General features: G+C 38.5%; 3 protein-coding genes and 1 long non-coding RNA gene across 7 annotated transcripts; 3 read left to right on the forward strand and 1 right to left on the reverse strand.

Moving 5' to 3' along the window:
• The first annotated feature begins 256 nt into the window (after positions 1-256).
• Positions 257-3,680, forward strand: zgc:174906 (uncharacterized protein LOC571548 homolog). Of its 2 annotated transcripts, none has more exons than XM_035957709.2 (4): positions 257-380; positions 2,396-2,726; positions 2,831-2,902; positions 2,989-3,680. In XM_035957709.2, exons 2-4 carry the CDS (start codon positions 2,411-2,413, stop codon positions 3,267-3,269), a joined length of 669 nt encoding a protein of 222 aa, XP_035813602.2. In that variant the 5' UTR covers positions 257-380; positions 2,396-2,410; the 3' UTR covers positions 3,270-3,680. The 2 variants fall into 2 exon arrangements, with proteins under 2 accessions (XP_035813602.2, XP_035813603.2); XM_035957710.2 differs by having other exon boundaries at positions 263-521.
• LOC118471710 (uncharacterized) lies at positions 2,676-16,409 on the reverse strand. The gene is made up of 5 exons (XR_004849058.2): positions 15,753-16,409; positions 12,552-12,704; positions 10,218-10,268; positions 4,988-7,177; positions 2,676-3,092 (listed from the first exon to the last, which is right to left on the reverse strand). It is a non-coding gene; the product is annotated as an uncharacterized LOC118471710 (long non-coding RNA).
• csad (cysteine sulfinic acid decarboxylase) lies at positions 4,556-11,405 on the forward strand. Of its 2 annotated transcripts, none has more exons than XM_023291296.3 (14): positions 4,556-4,689; positions 4,781-4,926; positions 5,010-5,136; positions 5,222-5,312; positions 6,918-7,140; positions 7,274-7,353; positions 8,432-8,486; positions 9,211-9,327; positions 9,447-9,511; positions 9,642-9,723; positions 9,837-10,036; positions 10,265-10,316; positions 10,405-10,494; positions 10,666-11,405. In XM_023291296.3, the coding sequence occupies exons 1-14, from the start codon at positions 4,665-4,667 to the stop codon at positions 10,837-10,839; spliced, it is 1,527 nt and encodes a 508-aa protein (XP_023147064.2). In that variant the 5' UTR covers positions 4,556-4,664; the 3' UTR covers positions 10,840-11,405. The 2 variants fall into 2 exon arrangements, with proteins under 2 accessions (XP_023147064.2, XP_023147065.2); XM_023291297.3 differs by having other exon boundaries at positions 4,608-4,689; positions 4,784-4,926.
• Positions 12,666-18,917, forward strand: znf740b (zinc finger protein 740b). 2 transcript variants are annotated; one of them, XM_023291299.3, is made up of 7 exons: positions 12,671-12,765; positions 14,355-14,497; positions 14,666-14,899; positions 15,381-15,509; positions 15,607-15,736; positions 16,141-16,259; positions 16,407-18,917. In XM_023291299.3, the coding sequence occupies exons 2-7, from the start codon at positions 14,453-14,455 to the stop codon at positions 16,554-16,556; spliced, it is 807 nt and encodes a 268-aa protein (XP_023147067.2). In that variant the 5' UTR covers positions 12,671-12,765; positions 14,355-14,452; the 3' UTR covers positions 16,557-18,917. The 2 variants fall into 2 exon arrangements, with proteins under 2 accessions (XP_023147069.2, XP_023147067.2); XM_023291301.3 differs by lacking the exon at positions 14,355-14,497 and having other exon boundaries at positions 12,666-12,765.
• Positions 18,918-20,284: the final 1,367 nt, after the last annotated feature.

Consider the following 20,284-nt stretch of genomic DNA (forward strand, 5'->3'; position numbering starts at 1 on the left):
GTCCAACCTCTATTTACATTGAATATTTTCAAATCTCTTTTTGAAATTGCAACACCTCTTTACCCTCAGTCACTCTCTGTGGTGTTGTTACCTGAATTTCACAATAAAGTCTCGGCAGTCCTGAGTGTAATGTCTAAATAGTTCCAGCAGATGCCACCAAATCCTCACAGCTGAGGCAGAAGACTGCAGTTGGATCATCCATCCACTGGATGGAAGTAAACAGAAATTTAAAAAGAAATCCGAAGAAGACAAAGAAGAAAAAACCGCCAGAGGAAAGCAACATGAAAATCAGATGATCCAGACCGACAGAGGAGCTGTCGTTCGTTTGTCTGTGAAAAGCTACTGTTGTTCTTCTTTTGCTCTTTCTCTTACAATAAATGGTAAGAGAATAATGGGGATACATTTACTTTAATGTTGTATTTGGTGTGAGAGAGCGAGTTTATGCCTCGCAGCTGGAAATGGACGAAAACACGGAAGTCAGAACATCAAGGGGCTGCAGAATGCAGGACAGAGAAGAAAAAGTAATAAATGCATGTCTGTCTTTAGTTTTATTTTAAAGTTAAATAATTAATATAAGCACCTGTTGTTTTAAATATTTCCCCACTAATACTCCTAATTGCATGAACATTGTGACACTTACTGGAACCGGCTTGCAGAACCGGTGTCGTGCCGTAAAGTGATCGTCTGCCGAAAACGGATCATCCGGTTGAATCCATCCAGTTTGTTTACGTCTTTATCTGCTTTCATCCGGATCAAACAGACAGAACATGCAAATAAAACAGCAAAAGTGTTTCTTTGAGAAACTTTAACGAGCTGGGTCGATATTTAATTGAGGGACTGTTGAAGTTTATGGGATATATCTTGCATACATTTTTATTATTATTTATTTTTATTATTAAAAAATAAAAAAAATAATGTTTTTCATGTTCATTATGATCATGTCTTTACAGATTCCATAATTATTTATTATGGAAACATCACATTATTTTTTTTTTTAAATTACTGGATAAATGTCAACTAAATAAATGTCTGAATTTAATAACAACCACCTTCTAATTAGCTAAACAATAATAAAATGAGCTATTATTGTTATTTAATATGAAGTAGTGTGTGAGTCAAGTGTGGATTTATCGCATGTCAACAGGTTTACTACAATATCTTTATAAATAACTTTTAATTTCAATTTTACTCATTTGAGTACATATATAATATTTTTGAAGAGTCTTTGTGTAAAAATGCCATGTGGTGTTTGGTTATAGGCAGCCATGTTGATTTTAGGCCTTAAAACAGCAAAAATGTTAACTATGATACAAAAAGTCCCGCAATTATATATTGACCCAGGTATTTACACTTTATGTGTTTGGTATTTCTAATATTTTGTTACATGTTTGTTTTGTAGATTATCATTAACATGATTTTCATGATTTAAAAAAAAGTGAATTTGCCTCTTTTCCTAATATCCTGTGGGCTATGGTCTTTAAAATATAACCCTGAGAAACGAAATCAAGTCATTTCAAAGCATTTATAACATGCCAGTCAGAATGTTTGGGTTTTTTTGTCAAGTTGAAAACATTATATGTCTTTAAAATTTATTTTAGGTAGTAAAAATAATTCTTATAATCTGTGGCACAGAGCAGATAAAATCATGCAGAGACAAAACAATTGCTTCCATACACAGCAATCAGTTTTTGGTACAACATCGGCTTTGTTGATTTGCTGTAGAGTCACAATAAACTCCGGCAGGTCTGTGTTTGAACTTAAATAGTAATGTACACTGAACAAAAATATAAACACAGCATACAAATGATTTTGTTTTCTTAAAGATAAAAATCTTTGCATCCTCCATGTTTAAAGCCACTAGGTGGAGCTGTCGGAGACAAACAGTAACTGTGGCAGCACCAGAGTCCAGAAATCCCACATTCAGAGTCAAACTACATCAGCAAACCTGCATCAGGATTCTCATTTATTTTGGCAGAGTGGCTGCCAGCAGAAGTTGTGTTTTCAATTCTTAATAATTTGCACTTTTAAAACCTTGTGCAATGTCTATCTCTATACGTACAGTAGAATATATGCTAGTTTGTTAATTTTCTACGTACGTACAGTCTGTGCAATAAGTGTATGTGTGTGTTTCTGTTCTATCACTGATATGTGCAATAATGTTATTTTTAGAACGAGTGCTTGCATATATCTTTGTTTATTTATATTCTTGTACTACATTCCTTAAATGTTTGTATTGTCTTTGCTCCATAACGCTACAAAATTACCCACTTTGGTAATAATAAAGGATAATCTTATCTTATACGACATAAAAATTATAGTGTACAAATGGCTGAGAATAAGAATATTTGATCTGTGCTTGCATTTGAAGAATTCGTCATTGCTTTTATTTTTTCAGGAGCTGATTTGAGTCATGGCTGAGGAACCCGCAGCAGAAATCCAGTTGCTGAGAAGCCAGAAGACAAAGCTGATAGAAATTCTAAGTGCAGATGCTGATTTTGTGCTGCAGCATGCAGACGCTCGCCGTCTGCTGTCTCTTCGCGGCTACCAGCAGGTGAAATCTTGCCGTGTTCCCAGTGAAAAGGTTACAGACCTTTTGGATCATATCATTCAGAGAGGTCCTGAAGCAGCACAAGGGCTACTGGAACTACTGAAGGACCAGGCTCTGCAGGAAACCTTCCCAATGCTTTGTTTTATTAATGATCTGCAGGTCAACTCGCTGTCTTCAGGTAGAACAAAGTTTTTTTTTTTAGTATTTTCAGCAACCGTTATTAAATACTGTTAGATGTCTGTCTTAAATGTATACATTTTCTTTTTTTACAATTGAAAATAGAAACATCAAGAAAGAGAAAACAAGGTGCTGAATTACAAGATATAATTCCAGCCAAAAACATCTGCAAAAATGGTGAGTTACACTCTACTGAAATTAATTCCACTAATAACACTATAAGGCCATCGCCTTCATTATCTGCTTTTGTTGTTTTTGTGCAGCATCCAGTTTAGTGAAGGAGAAACAGCTGATGTCTGTGGCTCGTGCCATTGGCAGATCTTGGCGGGAGATCGGCAGACTGGCTCTAGACATCCCGTCTGTGAAGCTGGAACAGATCGAAGAGGATCATCAGCTACATGTGGAGCGAGTCTTCGCCATGCTGCGTTACTGGAGAACCCGCCAGAGGGACAAAGCCACTGCTGCTCACCTGCACTCCCTCCTCAGTCAGGACAACTGGGCTCTGCCACCTGAAAGCATCGACTTTCTGCTGGAGACCAACTGAGGCCTTCACTGTCTGATTCCTTCTGGGAATTAAACCCTCTCAGAGGAAATGTTTTTACTGGGGATTAGTGTTTTTTTCTCATCATAAAGACTCATTTTATGTCAGGGGAGAAACAGGACTATGATTTTACTACCTGATAAAACTACCCCACAGTGGGGTAACATTTACGCCTCTGGGAAAGAGACCTTTGTTCACCTTAAACTACACTTCTATATAATGGTGCTGCTGACATAGAAAAATAGTAAATGATTTATTTTGATGCATTACTTCTTAAGAGCTGTTGTTACTGCTGTAAAAAATGATTGTTGTGTTATTTTTTATTCTCCTTTTAGAAATTAGATGAACAACTAAGCAGTGCTCAGTTCATTTTAGTGTGCATTGAAAGAGGTGAATAAAATTATATTTCTTTTATGTTTTGTTTCATGTTTTACTGAACTCATCATTTAATGAAGGTTGAGGGGGGCAAGACAACAGCCTGAGAAACATTAAAACTGCAACAATTAAAAACAGACAACACTAACTCACTCAACAAAACAAATAAAATGCATGCTAGATTAAAGTACAGGATTAAGAATTTACAATAAAACAACTAGTGTGATAAGTAGCTGCTGCAAAATCTTTCGTATGGTTTTTAAAAATCCCAGTGGTGATGAGTTCCTTCAGATTCATTGTGTTCTGCAGTGAGTTCCAGGCAGCAGGTGCAGAGCATTTAAAAGTGTTACCCAAATTCAGAATGAACCTTTAGCACGTTTAGTAAGTACAAATCACTGGAACGTAAACAGTAATTGCTGTGGGTTTTAGAAATATAGTCGCATAAATAATGTGGAAGTAGGTCTAGGATTGCTTTGTAAGTAAAAGTGTACCAGTGCATAAGATGGCTCACGTTTGGATGTTCCTTGGATGTCTTTTAGATGAAACGAGCCTCACATCACGGTGTGTGTTATAAGTTACAAGCTAAGCATTACATTGTCATGTAAAAGAGGGTAGACAAATATAACACGCAAAACTGTTTCATTGAATCAAATGAATTTTGTTGTCAGTATTTTCTCTCACAAGTTAATTTGATACTCTTGGTTGTGAACCGATGAAAGTCATTAAATGAAATGCACAATGCCTTGCTTTATTCTTGAGAGATTCACACGACTTGGTAAAACTAACCAACTCTTCTTGTTCGTGACAGAAACTCATAAATCAGAAGGTACTGTATATCTAGTATTGTTTCTCAGTTGGCTTCCCTCATCTCAGAGAACATTAGATAACTTATCCTGGTCCAAAGGTTGGCCTCCTCCCACTCCTCTAATCCCTTACTTTTATTTTGAAGCCATTTCCTGCAGTCTGGCAGTCAGCAGAGCGGAATAATTCAGCAGAGACTCTCCAGCTTTTTAAAACGTGAAAATGGCAGACAAGTTACCACTCGCATGTAAGTACAGTGTGCTGTATGTGTCTATTTTTGATTGCAACCCTTTCCTTTTGCATGCATTTGTTTATGTGTTAACCTGCTATAAAAACAGCAGATGAACATGTTCTGGAACCAGCTAATCTACGTGACCTGAATGAGCCTCTCATTGACCATGCAGAGGGGCAGCTATTCTTGACTCAAGCCTTCAATATAATTGTGGAGGAGGTGCTCTGCAAGGGCACAGATGTCAAACAGAAGGTCTGTCATGAAGCATAAAATGGTTCACATTACACTAATGAGTACTCTGAAGAAAACTCACAGTCCGTGTTTCCTTTGTGCAGGTTTGCCAGTGGAAAGAGCCTGAGGAGTTGGCTGAGCTGCTGGATCTGGAGCTGAGAGAAGGAGGAGAGGGACAACAAAAACTCCTGCAGAGAGTCAGAGATGTGGCCAAGTACAGCATTAAGACGAGTGAGACTGGCAGAAACAGCTGAACCCACATAAACCAGCTGACTCTCATTCCCTCCTGATGAGACTTTCTTTTTCTTCATTTCAGGTCACCCGCGTTTTTTCAACCAGCAGTTTGCCGGTGTGGACTATCACGCTTTGGCCGGACGGTTCCTCACTGAGACTCTCAACACAAACCTGTAAGATGAAACTGTGAAGTATATAAAGAACCCATTAAAATGCAATGAAAAAAAAACAGCTGTTGAGCCTGCGTTAGGCAATGATGGAAGAAGCATTCAGATCTTTGACTTAGTAGAAACGGTAGAGATACTTTGTTGAAGATCAGGACTAAAAGTGAGTGAAAGTAAATAAGCAGCTGGGTCTAGTCAAATAGGATCCAAGGTATTTGCTATACCGATTGGCTTAGAGTGTTGTAGCCTTTTCATATTTTTATTAGTTATGTGACAATCGGAGTACATGAATCCTTCCGTGCACAACATTACTGAAAAACAGACAGACATATTTGGAATAACTTTTCAGAGAAGGTCAGAAATGATCCAGTGATCACCTGATTGGATTTGGGCAGTGATGCGACTTATAGTCTGGATCCACTGATTTATTAAAGATTTCCCATAGCGGCCGGCACGGCGTCACTTTAACTATGACAAGTGAACGTCACGTCAGCCCAGTCACATGATTGCGATCCTCCTACGAATCCACCCCTTTGATACAAGGAACAGTTGATTAAACAGTGGGGTGTTTCTGAGTCCCATCAATTCCTGCCGTCCGCTACATATTTAGGTCACGTAATGTAGCAAACCCCAGCTAGACAATGGTGAAGCTCCTGGTGTTTCACAAAGCATTTATTTACGTTCAGCCGTCAGCCTTATTTTGAACACAGATTCACCTTTCTGTCCTTCACTCCTTTCTTCAGGAAACACAGTAAGAGCTTGTCTCCATTCCAGCAAGGTGCTTATAAGTTCATACACATCCTTTGCTAGACAGCTACAGCGTGTCTTTGTTTTCGGACTTTTCAACAGCGTCTTCCTCATCAAGAAACCGCTTCTTAGATAAACACTTCCTGTGTCGCTCGAATGGTGCCGAAATAAAAGCCCGTGACATTAAAAATACGCCGTCAAACTAAAAGCATGAAGGGTACGGTTATTTTAACACTAGTAAAACAAAGGCTTGATGAACTGATCAACAGACCTTTATAAGAGTAATTTACACGTGATTCGGTATCCATACATAACATACATGTATAATACACGCCTGTGCTCAGCACAAAGTCATTTTTTAAATTAAAGATAAAGATTTAATCTGCCGGAAATGATACAAAGACTGAGCAGCCTTGGCATAGTACTGCACCCTCTGAGTGCTTTTCTTGTTCATATAATTGGATGATTAGATTTGATACATATACACAGAAAGACAATGACGATGATCAAAGTGAAGATAATGTTTTATCTGAAATGATGCATCAGTTACTATATATTGATTATTAAAGCAGAATCTGGAAAGCAACAAGCTACTATGGATGTCCAATAAAGTAACTGAGTGAAGGTACAAAGTAGCAGAAAATTAAGACAATCAAGTAAATGTGCAAGCACCTAAAAATTATCTTGAAGCACCTTCAACTCTGTTCATTTTTGTAAGCAACTGAAGGTTTTTTATTATTATTATTCATATAGCATTTTTCTAGGTAAGAAGTCACAAGGTGCTTCTCAATAAAAAATAAAAAAAAGACGACATTGCAAGTGGAACTGCAATATATGCACCACTATGCTTTTGTGTGTCAATTGCAGCTTCACCTATGAAGTCGCTCCGGTCTTTGTGCTGATGGAGATGGAGGTTCTGAGAGGACTACGTCAGCTGGTGGGCTGGACAGAAGGTGACGGTATTTTCTGCCCCGGGGGTTCCACCTCTAACATTTATGCCATGAACCTTGCACGCTACCAACTGTTCCCAGAGGTCAAAAGCCAGGGCCTGTATGGTCTCCCACGACTGGCCATCTTCTCATCTCCAGAGGTCAGGATGGCCGTTCAACGCTGCATGTCTGATTACACTGTTGAGAGGAGTGAAATTTCATGAGAGGCGGTCAGTGTCGATGTCAGATATATGTGTCTTAAAGATGCATCCTCATGTTCTTTTTTATTTCCAGAGCCATTACTCTGTGAAGAAAGGGGCTGCACTACTGGGCATTGGGACAGACAACGTGATCATGGTGAAAGTGGATGATGGGTAATTGATTGTTTATTTTAAGAGCTGAAACTATTGATTTAGAAACCATAGACCATTGAAATCATTTATCAAGCAAAAATGGCAGAATTATCTGGTTGTACCTTATTCTCATCTATGCTATATCATGGTAAAATCGAATACCTTTGGACTTTAAACAATTTATCAGATAAAACACAATTTGAAAATTATTACGATATATCCTCGGCAGTGACAGAGGGAGCCCTGGTGTGCGTGATATTTGTCATACACATAATATTAAACTAAACATCAGGTGATATATAATGCATAATAATGCACTAATAATGAAAACATCCAATCTAAACTAACAGCTTAAATATAAAAATAATTAATAGCATATTTTATATATGACTTCCTAAAAGCTGAAAAGTTTGTCCATGAGTGATGATAATCTAAATGCTACTTTACAAATGTTAAAATAATATCCCAATATTTGTGATGGAGTCCATTACTTAACCTGAAGATATAACAAAGGATCAAACTGCAGCTTTTAAAGTGCAACTGCTCGAATTTCTGAAATGAAGAAAAGTACACACTGTAAGTAGTTCATGAAGCTACTTCTGCTGTCCTTGTATGTATCTTGCTGCTGTTTGATGCTGCAGGTAGCTTATTTAATAAATTTAGAGGAAATACTCTGACAAACAGCTGGAAGCATCAAACTGAACCTGAGCTTCTGTTAATATTTTTTAAATATTTGTAATATTTTTTATCCAGTTACAACCTTTTGTCTTCATCGCAGTAAAGTTTTATTTTTAGAGACATCTCAGTTCATAATAAATTTAAAATCGTAGTCCAAAGTGAATGAGATATCAACACACACACATTGTGTCTTGTGCTATCTAGAAATTTTTGGACCAATACTGGTGCTGATATGGAAAAGCATTCCCTAAATCGCTTCACATAACTCAAAAGTTTGTTGCTTTTGCATCAACATTTAGACATAAAGCCGACCTGTTCAGATGCTGACATGTTAATGGTAAAGAAGGTATATCTTAAAGGGGCTTAAATGATATCTTGTTTTCTTTTCTTTGAATTTGCTGTACTTTCTCATGTGCTGCAGAGGCCGCATGATTCCAGAGGACCTGGATCAAAAAATAGAGCTCTCCAAATCTCAGGTAAATTCACTGATGTTTCATATGAACTCAGAGATAACATGTTGCACATCCGATTTATTTGATTATCTATATATGTAGCACTTTTTTTTTACTCTGTCAAGGAATGCGGCGGAGTTATGTGATGATCAGCGTATGTTTGTATGTTTATCTGTGTGCAACATTACTCAAAAATGGAATAATGGATTTGGATGAAATTTTCAGGGAAGGTCAGAAATGACACAAGGACCACCTGATTACATTTTGGCAGCGATGCAGCTTATAGTCTGGATCCAAGGATTTGTTAAAGATTTCTGTATAATTGCAAGATAGTGGCACGGCGTCACTGTAGCTATGACAACAAGTGAACACTACATAAGCTGCCTGCTGACGATCACATGATTGCAACCCTACTACAAATCCACCGCTGCGGACTTATCGGGATTTATCCGTCGGAAATTATACAAGGAACGGCTGATTAAATTGTGGGGGTGTTTCTGAGTCCCATCAATTCCCGCCGCACGCTACATGATTCGGTATCTGTACATAATGTACACCTGCATAACACACGCCTGTGCTCAGCGGAAGGTCATATTTGTTAAAGATTTCATCTCAGAAATGATACAAAGACTGAGCAGCCTTGGCGGAGTACTGTGCTCTCTGAGTGCTTTTCTTGTTTTATTATTGTGTGAACCTGAAAACACCAAGTGAAAGTAAACTGTGCTCACTTTCAGTCTGTTTCTTTCAGGGTGCAGTACCATTCCTTGTAAGCTGCACATCAGGGACCACAGTACAGGGAGCTTTTGACCCACTGGATCGCATTGCTGATGTTTGTGACAAACACAAGCTGTGGATGCACGTCGACGTGAGTCCCCCACTGGATGACTAATCTGTGTAGACAGGTCCTGGTTTTATGAAGCTTGTGGTGTATTTGTTCAAAGTTAAGAACATGCAGTGTTTTGACAGTTTTGTCATTTGTTTCAGGCTGCCTGGGGCGGGAGTGTGCTCTTTTCCAAGCAACACAGACATCTGATGAAAGGAGCTGACAGGTAGTAATATGCATACCAAAAAGACAGCATCTAGCCTGTACATGAACTACAAAGTTGGGCAGATGAGCAACACTCAATGTGTGTGTGTGGGTGTGTGTGTGTGTTTGTGTGTGTTCCTGTGATGAACTAGAGCAAATTCAGTAGCCTGGAATCCACACAAGATGCTGGTGGCCGGCCTGCAGTGTTCTGCCTTGCTGCTAAAGGACACAACGGTTTGGCTTCACACTTTAAAGCTACAGAATTAAAACTTGAAATGTTTTTTTTTTCTAATAAAAACAGGTTTATATTTTTGTTTTTTCTTTGACAATCCTCTTGTGTTCCTCAGAACTTGTTGAAGCGCTGCCACAGTGCCAATGCAACGTACCTCTTCCAGCAAGACAAATTCTATGATGTGAATCTGGACATCGGAGATAAGTCTGTGCAGTGCAGCCGCAAGGTGGATTGTCTGAAGTTATGGTTGATGTGGAAAGCTGTTGGCTCCAGTGGCTTGGCAGAGCGTGTAGACAAAGCTTTTGTCCATGTTAGGTAAATAAGGCATGCAGTTGTAGCACATGTCAGGTAGTAAAGTCAAACTTATCTCAAAGTATTTCTTTTTGTATTTGATTTAAGTCAAACTGATTTAATACTTGTCAGTGACTTAGCAGTTTACATATTGAATAAAAAAAATGAGAAAAGACAGAAATGTTGGGTTTTCTGAGGGTCATACCTGAGAGCTGTTCCAGGCCAACAGAATATGAAAATTTGTTCTTGCAGGTATCTAGTGGAGCAGATGAAGAAAAGAGATGGGTTCCATCTGTTACGTGAGGTAAGATCAAATCAGAAGCACAAAGTAAGTATATTTTTCCACCATGAAATTTTGATTATGACATGTTTGTATTTGCATCCATGGACAGCCAGAGTTTGTGAACGTATGCTTCTGGTTCATACCACCAAGTCTGAGAGGGAAGGAAGGAAATGCAGATTATCAGGATCGACTGGCAAAAGTAAGCTTCTGTTTTTTACATCCAAGGACAGAGTAAACAATAAAGTCCCCGCATTTAAGATTTTTTCACTCTGTCACACTCAGATTCAGCTTGTTACAAAACACAGAGGCTTCCATCTTTTGAATCTTAAAGCTAAATGTGTATGTATGTTTTTATTTCTATTGCTTAAAGGTAGCTCCAACCATCAAGGAGCGCATGATGAAACAAGGCACGATGATGGTGGGCTACCAACCTCTGGGAAACAAGGTCAACTTTTTCCGTGTGATTGTTTTTTCTCCCCTCGTTTCCCAGAAAGACCTGGACTTCTTCCTCAACGAAATCGAAAGACTAGGAGATGATCTGTAACTTAAACCCAGCTTTTCAGATGGAGTCACCTTGTTCATCTAGAATTTAATGTTGTGTGTGAAGCCAGGTGTTGGAATTTCACAGATTCTAACAAACAAATCACTGTACCAATTTAGATCATTTGCTGGATTCAAACAGCTGCCACAATGCACCAAGTAATATAGTTAATAACTTAAAAACAAAAAATTTGTGTTCCTGATAAATGTCATCTGAGGAAATTTTAAACATGTGCAATTAATTAGACACTACCGTTCAAAAGTGTGGGGTCACTTAGAAATGTCCTTATTTTTGAAAGAAAAGCAGTTTTTTCCAATGAGGACAACATTAAACGCTTTAGAAATACAGTGTAGACATTGTTAATGTGGTAAATGACTATTCTAGCTGGAAGCAGATGATTTTTAATGGAATATCTCCATAGGGGTACAGAGGAACATTTCCAGCAACCATCACTCCTGTGTTCTAATGCTACATTGTGTTAGCTAATGGTGTTGAAAAGCTAATTGGTGATTAGAAAATCCTTGTGCAATTATGTTAACACATGAATAAAAGCGTGCATGAGTAAGATATGTAAGTCTGACAGTACATCATTGTTACTCCGCCAAGGAACGTGGCAGAGTTATGTGACGATCGGCGTACATTTGTCCTTCTGTTAATCTGTTTGTACGCAACATTACTCAAAAATGGAGAAACGGATTTGGACGAAATTTTCATGGAAGGTCAGAAATGACATAAGGACTACCTGATTAGATTTTGGCAGTGATGCGGCTAATAGTATGGATCCATGGATTCGTTAAAGATTTGTGTATCATTGTGAGATAGCGGCACGGCGTCACTGTAACTATGACAACAAGTGAACGCTACGTCAGCTGCCTGCTGACGATCACATGATTGCGATCCTACTAAAAATCCACCACTGAGGACTTATCAGGACTCATATGTAGGAAATCATACAACAGCTGAGCAGCCTTGGCAGAGTACTGTGCTCTCTGAGGGCTTTTCTTGTTGAAACAACCGCACTAAAAATCAAAACATTTTTTTACAACTGTCCTAAACAGCTGAGAGAAATTAAATATATATCACTGGAAGAGCAAATGCAGCAGCACTACATTTTCACTTAACTATACCTCCATTTAAGAGGGTAGTAAAAACATCACAGAAAAATGTAATTATGTATGTACTGTTACAGATACATCCATTTACACACTACACCCTTGTATACATTGTTGGGTCATTATCATGCAGTGCTTTGGAACTGCACCAGAGGTCACTGATAAAAAGTAATTAAATTCATGATGTCAGTGACAATTTCTGTACAGTAAAATTCAGCTCATGGTATAGTGTTTGACCACCTACTAGAAAGATTTGTCATTTTGTCTGGTTTGTGGTACAAAACATATAGCATATGGGTAAAAACAATCCTAAATTGCCTTTATGTAGACTTATTTATGATATTATTATTATTATTATTATTATTATTATTATTATTATTATTATTATTATTATTATTATTATTGTTATTGTTATTATTATCAGCTTATTTAAAAAGGGACCATGTACAATATTAAACATAAATGTTTCCATTTGATGTATTGCACCAGAGTTAGCTTTAAGCTAATTTCCATCTGCAGTCCCTTGGCAGGTCACAATATGCTCCACATGAATATATTATTATTATTAGTAGTAGTAGTAGTATTAAGTTGTTGTGTCTTTACCTTACTCGCACATCCATACTGGCACCAATACTCCCTCACAGTTATGGCCGCCAATGTGGGTCAGTCCGCGTCAGTCACGTGATTAGGCGCCTGACCAATCAGGGTTCTCCCCGGGGAGTACTTCCGGTGGTGTTTCCTGTCAGTGTTTGTAAACTGCGAAAAAATTGGAAGTGCGACAAGAATTAATAATCTTCAACACTCTGAAAATCGGAAGGTAAGCTATCACGCTTGCCACACGTTTCACTCGCGGCCCTCTAAGCGTTTTCTAATCTGTTAGCGGACTGTTTGGAGCCGCTGTGGCCGGTGAGGGAGGTGTTATTTGAGGTCGGCGCTGAGCCCGAAAGCCCTGCCTGGCTGTTGTGTTGTCTGGGGCGGGGGGTGGGGGCTCAGTCGGACAAGAGTTGTCCCAAAACCCAACTCCTGGCTAGCTAGCTGATTTTCTGTTTGCGCTTTCATTCAGCACAGACTCAGCATGTTTCACACTTGTGCTTGCGTTCTAAAATACAGCAAACTGGCTGTCCAGGTTCACATGGCCCCAGTGGATTATTAAAGCTCACTTGTCTATGGATTTTCTCTTTTCCAATCAGGTATCAAACGCTTTGAGCAGACGATGCTAGCTAACTAGTATTGCACAGATCATGCTTGTTTAACCAGAAATGATTAACCGAAAAAAATCATTCTCAAATCTAAGAATGAATGCAAACTCGTTACTCTGAATTCACGAGTAACAGTTTTTTCTGTATTATTAGAGGAGCTGCCAAAGTAGTTCAATCATAGGACTGTAAAAATCATGCAGCTTCTTACTGCATAATCCGCATTGTGCATGGTGGTAATATGCAGATATGCCTTCTGCAAGGTGATTTCCTTGTTTTTTGTTGTAGTAATCTTATGCTTTCCTTTGATATAACCTTTACTAGTAGCATTTTGTTGTTCTTGTAAGGAGAAAACTGTTAATTGCACTGTTTTAACAAGTGTATTTACATGTACATTAGTTGCCAGATTTTGATCATGTTTTAAAAATGATCCTTACATTACAGGAACTTGGTTGTGCATATCTATGATCGTAACAATATCTAAAGTTCAGATTGTGTGCAGGTGTCCTGATACTTTAACATCTCAGCCTCTTATTTCTCTACTGACTGGTATTTTCTGCACTTTTACAGTTACTTTTATTCCAGCAGCCACTTTATGCTAATGTCACTTATAGAGTAGAAATACGTTATTTATTCATTTTTCATTCCTCATTCTTGTATATATTGTATATATTATTGTTATTGTAATTTTTATCTTTACTGTACATATAGTTAGTGCTGCTATGAAAGATTTTTGCTGCTGTAACAATGGAAATTCCCCCTGACCTGGGGAGTAATAAAGGACTATCTTATCTTATCTTATCTTACTATTGTCTCCATGACTTACTTCATCAGTTGCATTAGGGCAAAGTTAAAATTTCAGTTAGTTTAGAAAGTATTTCCCACTGTCTGTATTGAATTATCCACTTTAATTCTGATAGAAATTTCAAGTACACTTGCTGCTCTCACAGATGTATTTTCTATTTTTCAGTATCACCTCATGTATGATGCATTTGTGGATTAATGTATCATACCGCCATCAGTTTTCCTTTTTTTTTTTTGCTTCTGTCTCAGTGTTGTCATGTCTGTCAACCATGTGAACCAGAAGCATTTACCAAACCATTGGGGCTTTTTATTATTATTATTTTTTTTTTTTTTTTTTAACCTGAACAGCAAATTTTAATGTTGCTCCTAGGTTTCTGGTCATATATCCATATACCTCTATTTTCAGGCTTTGCCCCCTGATGATTTGGGTGGGTGTCTGTCACCCCTCATTCTGAGTGAAGCCCCCTTTGTCTCCCCAAACACGCACGCATTCAAACCACGACGATGACACACCATTCCAACAATTCTGTTCGAGACCATATGAAATGGGTCAGTGGAAGTCTCTTCATCTCCAGAATCACCATCATGGTTTTAGTGCCTGCATTTATCTGTCAGACCTATTAGTCAACCCCACCTTCTCCCCCCTCTGGCTTCTTGTCTCTGTGAGGAGTCCTGGAGTTCGCTCTTTCTGCTCTGACATGCTGTTTGTGTTGCCAGGCTGGGTTGCTGGGCTGCGAGGCGGTGCTGTCCAGCATGGCCCTGATGCAGGCCAACAACATCCCAGGCCAGAAGAAGATGATGCAACCCTTAGTTCAGGGGCACAGGGCCAGCCCTGACAGCCACCAAACACACTCGCAGCACAGCCACAACCACCATGGCCACCAGGTTCACCACGGACAAGCCCACCACAGCCACATGGGCCATCCTTCAGCGGGGAGCTGTCCACCCCTGGTGAGAGAGATGTCATCCACAACTCTATGTTCACCACAAGAGCTGCCTTGTTTATTTTGCAGCTCGTGAAATACATTTAAGTAATGTGAAACTCATAGGCTGGATAAACTTGGCTCTCCAGTGGGTCTCAAAAAAGACAACCACATATTTTTGCATTGAAGTTATGTGATATGATTTTATATGATAATTCAATCCAATGTCAAATTTACAAGCACCATTCATAACCAGCTTCCATCTCTGGATACCTACCAGGGGGGCTATAATTACTGACAAATTCAATAATATATGCTATCTTCCAACTATATTAAAATGTGTTATAATCTTTTATCTCGATATGCTGAAAGTAATGGGTTTCCCTGTATATGTGATTATGTGTTTAGTGCTTGATTAGATGCGAACATGTAAACCATTTAACTCAGTGGTAAACTGTTTGCTGGAGTGCACCTGATATAATAATACTTATCTTTAATTCCTCTAAAAGCTAATCCGAAAAGACGGGGATTATCACTCATCAAGGATGATTGATGCAAAGGACATGCAGGCAAACCAGAATATGCAACCCAAGAAGAAACACAAAAAATCAGCATCATCCAACAAAGTAAAAGTGGAAGTAAGGATGCTTTAAAAACTCTATTTAAAGTCTAAAAATGCAATAGCACGCTGTTGGTGTTAAGTTCAGTTTTGTCTATTTGTGTTCTTGTCGATAGCATTTAATTCCACCACTTGATATGGATGATGACAGCTCCTTAAAAGTCCAGAAGAACTTCATCTGTGATCACTGTTATGGAGCTTTCAGGAGCAGCTACCACCTCAAGCGACATATTCTTACACATACAGGTGAGAACTTCTTCACCTCAGTATGGCCACCGTCCACGCAGTCGACTTTAGCAAGGATCCTCCCCTCTGAAGCTCCATCTGCTTGAAAAGAGAGAGAAAAAAACAATGAAGCATTAAAGTGTACAGTTCTTATGTAATTTTATGTGTTTGTTAAGAAATTAAAGGTTTTTATTTTTTGGCTGTGCTGCATTTCTTCCTTTTTGTGCTCTTTCTAATTTTAAATGTTGGTTCTATATTGCTTTGAGCAACATTATATATGCTCTATTGGCTAGGAATGTCAAAAAGAGATCTTAACAATAAATGTATTTAATCTTTGAGCAAGTGATATATTAGAGTAGCCAGGGAAATATGTGGTGACTCCTGATAAATGCTTATTACTGATCCCTACCTGTGATTGGTTATAGGGGAAAAGCCATTTGCTTGTGATGCGTGCGATATGCGGTTCATTCAACGTTACCACCTGGACAGACACAAGAGGGTGCACAGCGGAGAAAAACCGTACCAGTGTGATCGCTGTCATCAGGTTGGTCAGCCATTTTTTTTAGCACAACTAATATACTTTATATGTACTGTTTGGTGTCTGTATATTAGTCAGGATTTGACTGCATTAAACAAAAGCAACTATTTGTTATTTTGGCTGAAGCACCCATCTTTTTTGGCCTTGTTTCAGAATTTTTCACGGACGGACAGGCTGCTGAGACACCGACGACTTTGTACAGTTGGAATGAGCAAAGAGGAAAGCCAGTACTCCCAGGATGCATCTGGCCATCCAGCTTCCTGGAGCCCCTTACAGCCTTCAAACACCCGTCTGACTGTCTGACCCTCAGCTTCCCATAGAGACCCAACAGACAGCAGCAGTTTGCAGCTCAGTGACGCCACACACTGGAGTTACGACCTGAGAAGAACGTAGCCCAAACACAACCAAACTTTAGTTTGCTCTCGCCAGCTCATTTGTAGAGCTTGATAGTGGATTTTTTGTGCTTTTTTTAACCTACTGTTACATTCATGCAACAAGCAAAAGGGGATGGACTAGTTTACAATCTTGGACAACAGACCATGGTATTATGGCAATAACTGAACTGAAAAATGCACACATCTCCTTTTTTCTGAAAGGTTGCAGGTATTTTTTGGTATCGCTGCCTAGAGATTACAAGTATTTTTTGATTGCATGGACAGTCAGTACATCATGCAGCAGCTATCAGATTTCTTTTGACCTGCAGTCAACTCCAGGTCAACCTGTTACTAAACGTGGACATTTCACCAAAGGACACATACAAAACCATGTAGCATTTTAGTGTTAAAGTCCTACTTGTTTTGTGTTTCTCATGTACCAGCTACTGCTGATGAGTAAAAGGTAACAGCCACCAGCTTGTGGTATGTGCTGCCCTGAAGACATAACCATCTATTTCCTAAATACTGTAGGTAAATTTGAAGTATTTTTTGATGATTTAAATGTCAAAGGGGCTCATTGCAGCCTAATATTTAAAAAAAGTAATTCATTTTTATTTCATATACAAGATTGCCTTTTTCCTCCAACACGCAAGTCTTAAATGGATTGTAATAATTTCTTATCTGCTATTCAACCAGCTGCTGCAACTACATGGGCAACTCTGTTGGTGATATGTAAAAATCGGCTCATAAACGCTAGGGGTTAACTACACTACCATTCAAAAGTTTGAGGTAACTTAGAAATGTCATGTGCAAACATTATTGTGCAATAATGTTAGCACATGAATACAAGTGTTAGTTTTCATGGAAATTATCTGGGTGACCTCAAACTTTTGAATGATAGTGTAGATGCTCCTCAAATGTCAAGTTTTCAACTAATCTTGGTATTAAGTTGTGTTGCGGCTGTAGGCACACATATTCGTTTTACCTTGTTTTAAAGGGATTTGGTCATGACTGTTAATACAATGGAAAGCTGGCAGGTTTTCAAGGAGTCCAGATTTTTCAAAGCTCTTGAACTCTTGAGCTTTTTCATAATGTTAACTGGATGTGGGATTCACCTGTCTGTTACAAAAGTAGGTGTTTCCTCCATATATATCCATTGTATTTACGGTCTCTTCTTAGAAACCACAGTATTGTTTGTATTTCCTGTTTTGTTATCATAGATTCTTCTGACAGATTTTCATCCTTTGATAGGTGTTTTTGGTCAGTTATCTGAAATTTTAGGTTTACATGAAGGTTGATAGAGTTCATTTATGTGTGAAATCTTGTCAGAAAACTGTTTCCAAATCACTGGATCAGTAGAGTCATTAGCCTATTTTTGTCACTGGAGGTACTTTAGAATTTTCTTGATTCTGACTAGTTTTAATCTGTGCTTGTTTAAGGATTAATTTTACAGGAAAGAGGAAAACAAATATAATTTGGCTCATCCACAGATTTCAAGTGCAGAGCTGTGTCTTTGTCTGACTGAACGTGATCTGAATCCAGTGCCATGTCATTTCATCTCCGGTTTAACCTCGGACATCTTCAGTGAAGATGACTAATTGTACTTTGTGGAAAGGGGGCTACAAGGTCTGCAAGGTCTTTTATATAATGATAAATGGCAGCACACTAAGTCTACTAAGCCTGTATGTGGTTAAATCAGTCTGTAAACAATGGACTGATGACATTAGTTAAGGTTTAGAAGAACACAAGTTTTAACAGTTATTTAGACTAAAATGTTTCAGAGTAGACATGTAGTTCAGTTCTGTGCTGTCAGACTTTTAGATTATGTGAGAGGAGTTTGGGGCTCATCGCTGTCTACTGTTTATGAAGTTAATATATATTTAAATTGTACTAGGGGTAGAAATTAGTGCGTATGGGACCTGAACTCCAAAAGCAAATCAAAGTTTTTACTAAGTTGTAACCCTTAGTCTGATCATTTGTTATGACAGCTGAAAAGACCGTGGTAAGTTATTGTTGAACTTGCTGTCAGGAGAAAAGTAAAATCTTCCACTCTTGCCCTTTTAGTATAGCAGCCATGATTAGTTAGGATGTTTTTTGTTTGTTTTTTTTAATTTGCATGTATTTGTTGGAGGAGCTTGTATACATTTTGTTTTGTTAAAAAAATAATGTGAGGACCGACAATTTTGTCATGTCAGAAGTAAAGTGAGGTCAGTGTTGACTCAGTCACACTGTACTAAATGGAGTTTTAAAGGCCCCAAGTCACAATAAAGGTGTTGATTTTTAAACACTGCATGTTGTTCATATCATGTAGAACAAAGTTTCTTGTGATTTTCACCTGCAATGCACCAGCTGTGTCAGCAGGTGGCAGCCATGACCATGTGAGGGTGAATTTTCTGCACAGAAAAGACAGAAAAATGTTTTTTTTACACAAATTGGTAGAAATTCAAACTGATCACAGTGTTTACTATCAAAATACCTACAGTGAATTATTATGAAATTAAGTTGCACCAGAGAACTATACCTCCACATGCCAGAGTCCAGACTCATAAGCAAAGTCTTTTTAAAAAAATATATAATATGAAGCTGTAACTTGTAATCAAAATAATTCATTCTTTTTATCACCACAAATTAATAAACATTCGCAATGCAACATGATTTTGTCCCATTATACAAAACCTTGGCTACAGGAAGAAAGTGTCTCTACAACCTTTCTTGATACTAAGGAACAGATGGTAGTTGCACTGTGTAAAGCTAAGTGCTCTGCAGGTTTCAGAGGCCCTTTTCAGTAATTACTGAAGCCAAGACAAGAGATTTTCAATACACATTATCTGATATTCTGAGCTAGATTTGGCTGCCATATAAACACATCTAATGTTGCATTCCATTAACTGGAACTTGCAAATACAAGTACAATGCAGTAAAGTAAATTTCCCACAGTGGCATTTTATTAAATCCTAAAAATATTCTAAAATCTAAAGTGGAAGAATATAAAATACACAGTAGTCGGTCTCAGAGATAATTTGTTTTGAATGTTTCTGTTCAGAAATATTATTGTCCAAGTGGGCAATCAAACAGACATAACTATCTGTGTAGCCATACCTGATACCCGCATTGTTCAGAGAGGAGGAAAGAATTTCTTCAAGTACATTGCCCTGTAATTCTACCTTTGTGGGTACTGCGACATCAGTCGTACATTAGGAAGTGCAGATCATACCCTTTAGCACCTTCCTCCTTGCTATTGACCAGTTCTTTAATTACAGCATTAGGATAGGCAGGATGAGATCAGCCTGAAGGCTGCTGGGAGTGTGCGCTTTCCCCCATGGGAGACATCCCCTCCCTCTGCAGCCTGATTTACAGCACCCACAGGCCCCCGGCACTTAACAATGGACCTCCTTAAGTGAGGTAGATGGGGAGGAGATCAGTGAGGGGGAGATAACACTCCATCTTCATGCACAAAGTGCTGAAATCATCTAGGTTCGAAATCATCTCAGCGAGACAGACTGATCATGGAGTCAGTCCAGAGGTAAAGTGTGGGAGTGCTGCCTCGTCCTCAGTCTGGCTCACTTTATCAGGGAGGAGAGCTCTCTCTAAGACTGATAGCCGGCTCTCTACACGCTCACCTCTCCTGTCAGGGGAATACAAAAAATAGGTCCTCCA

The sequence above is a fragment of the Amphiprion ocellaris genome, chromosome 8 (assembly GCF_022539595.1).
Source record: "Amphiprion ocellaris isolate individual 3 ecotype Okinawa chromosome 8, ASM2253959v1, whole genome shotgun sequence".
In the NCBI taxonomy this organism is placed as follows: Eukaryota; Metazoa; Chordata; class Actinopteri; family Pomacentridae; genus Amphiprion; species Amphiprion ocellaris.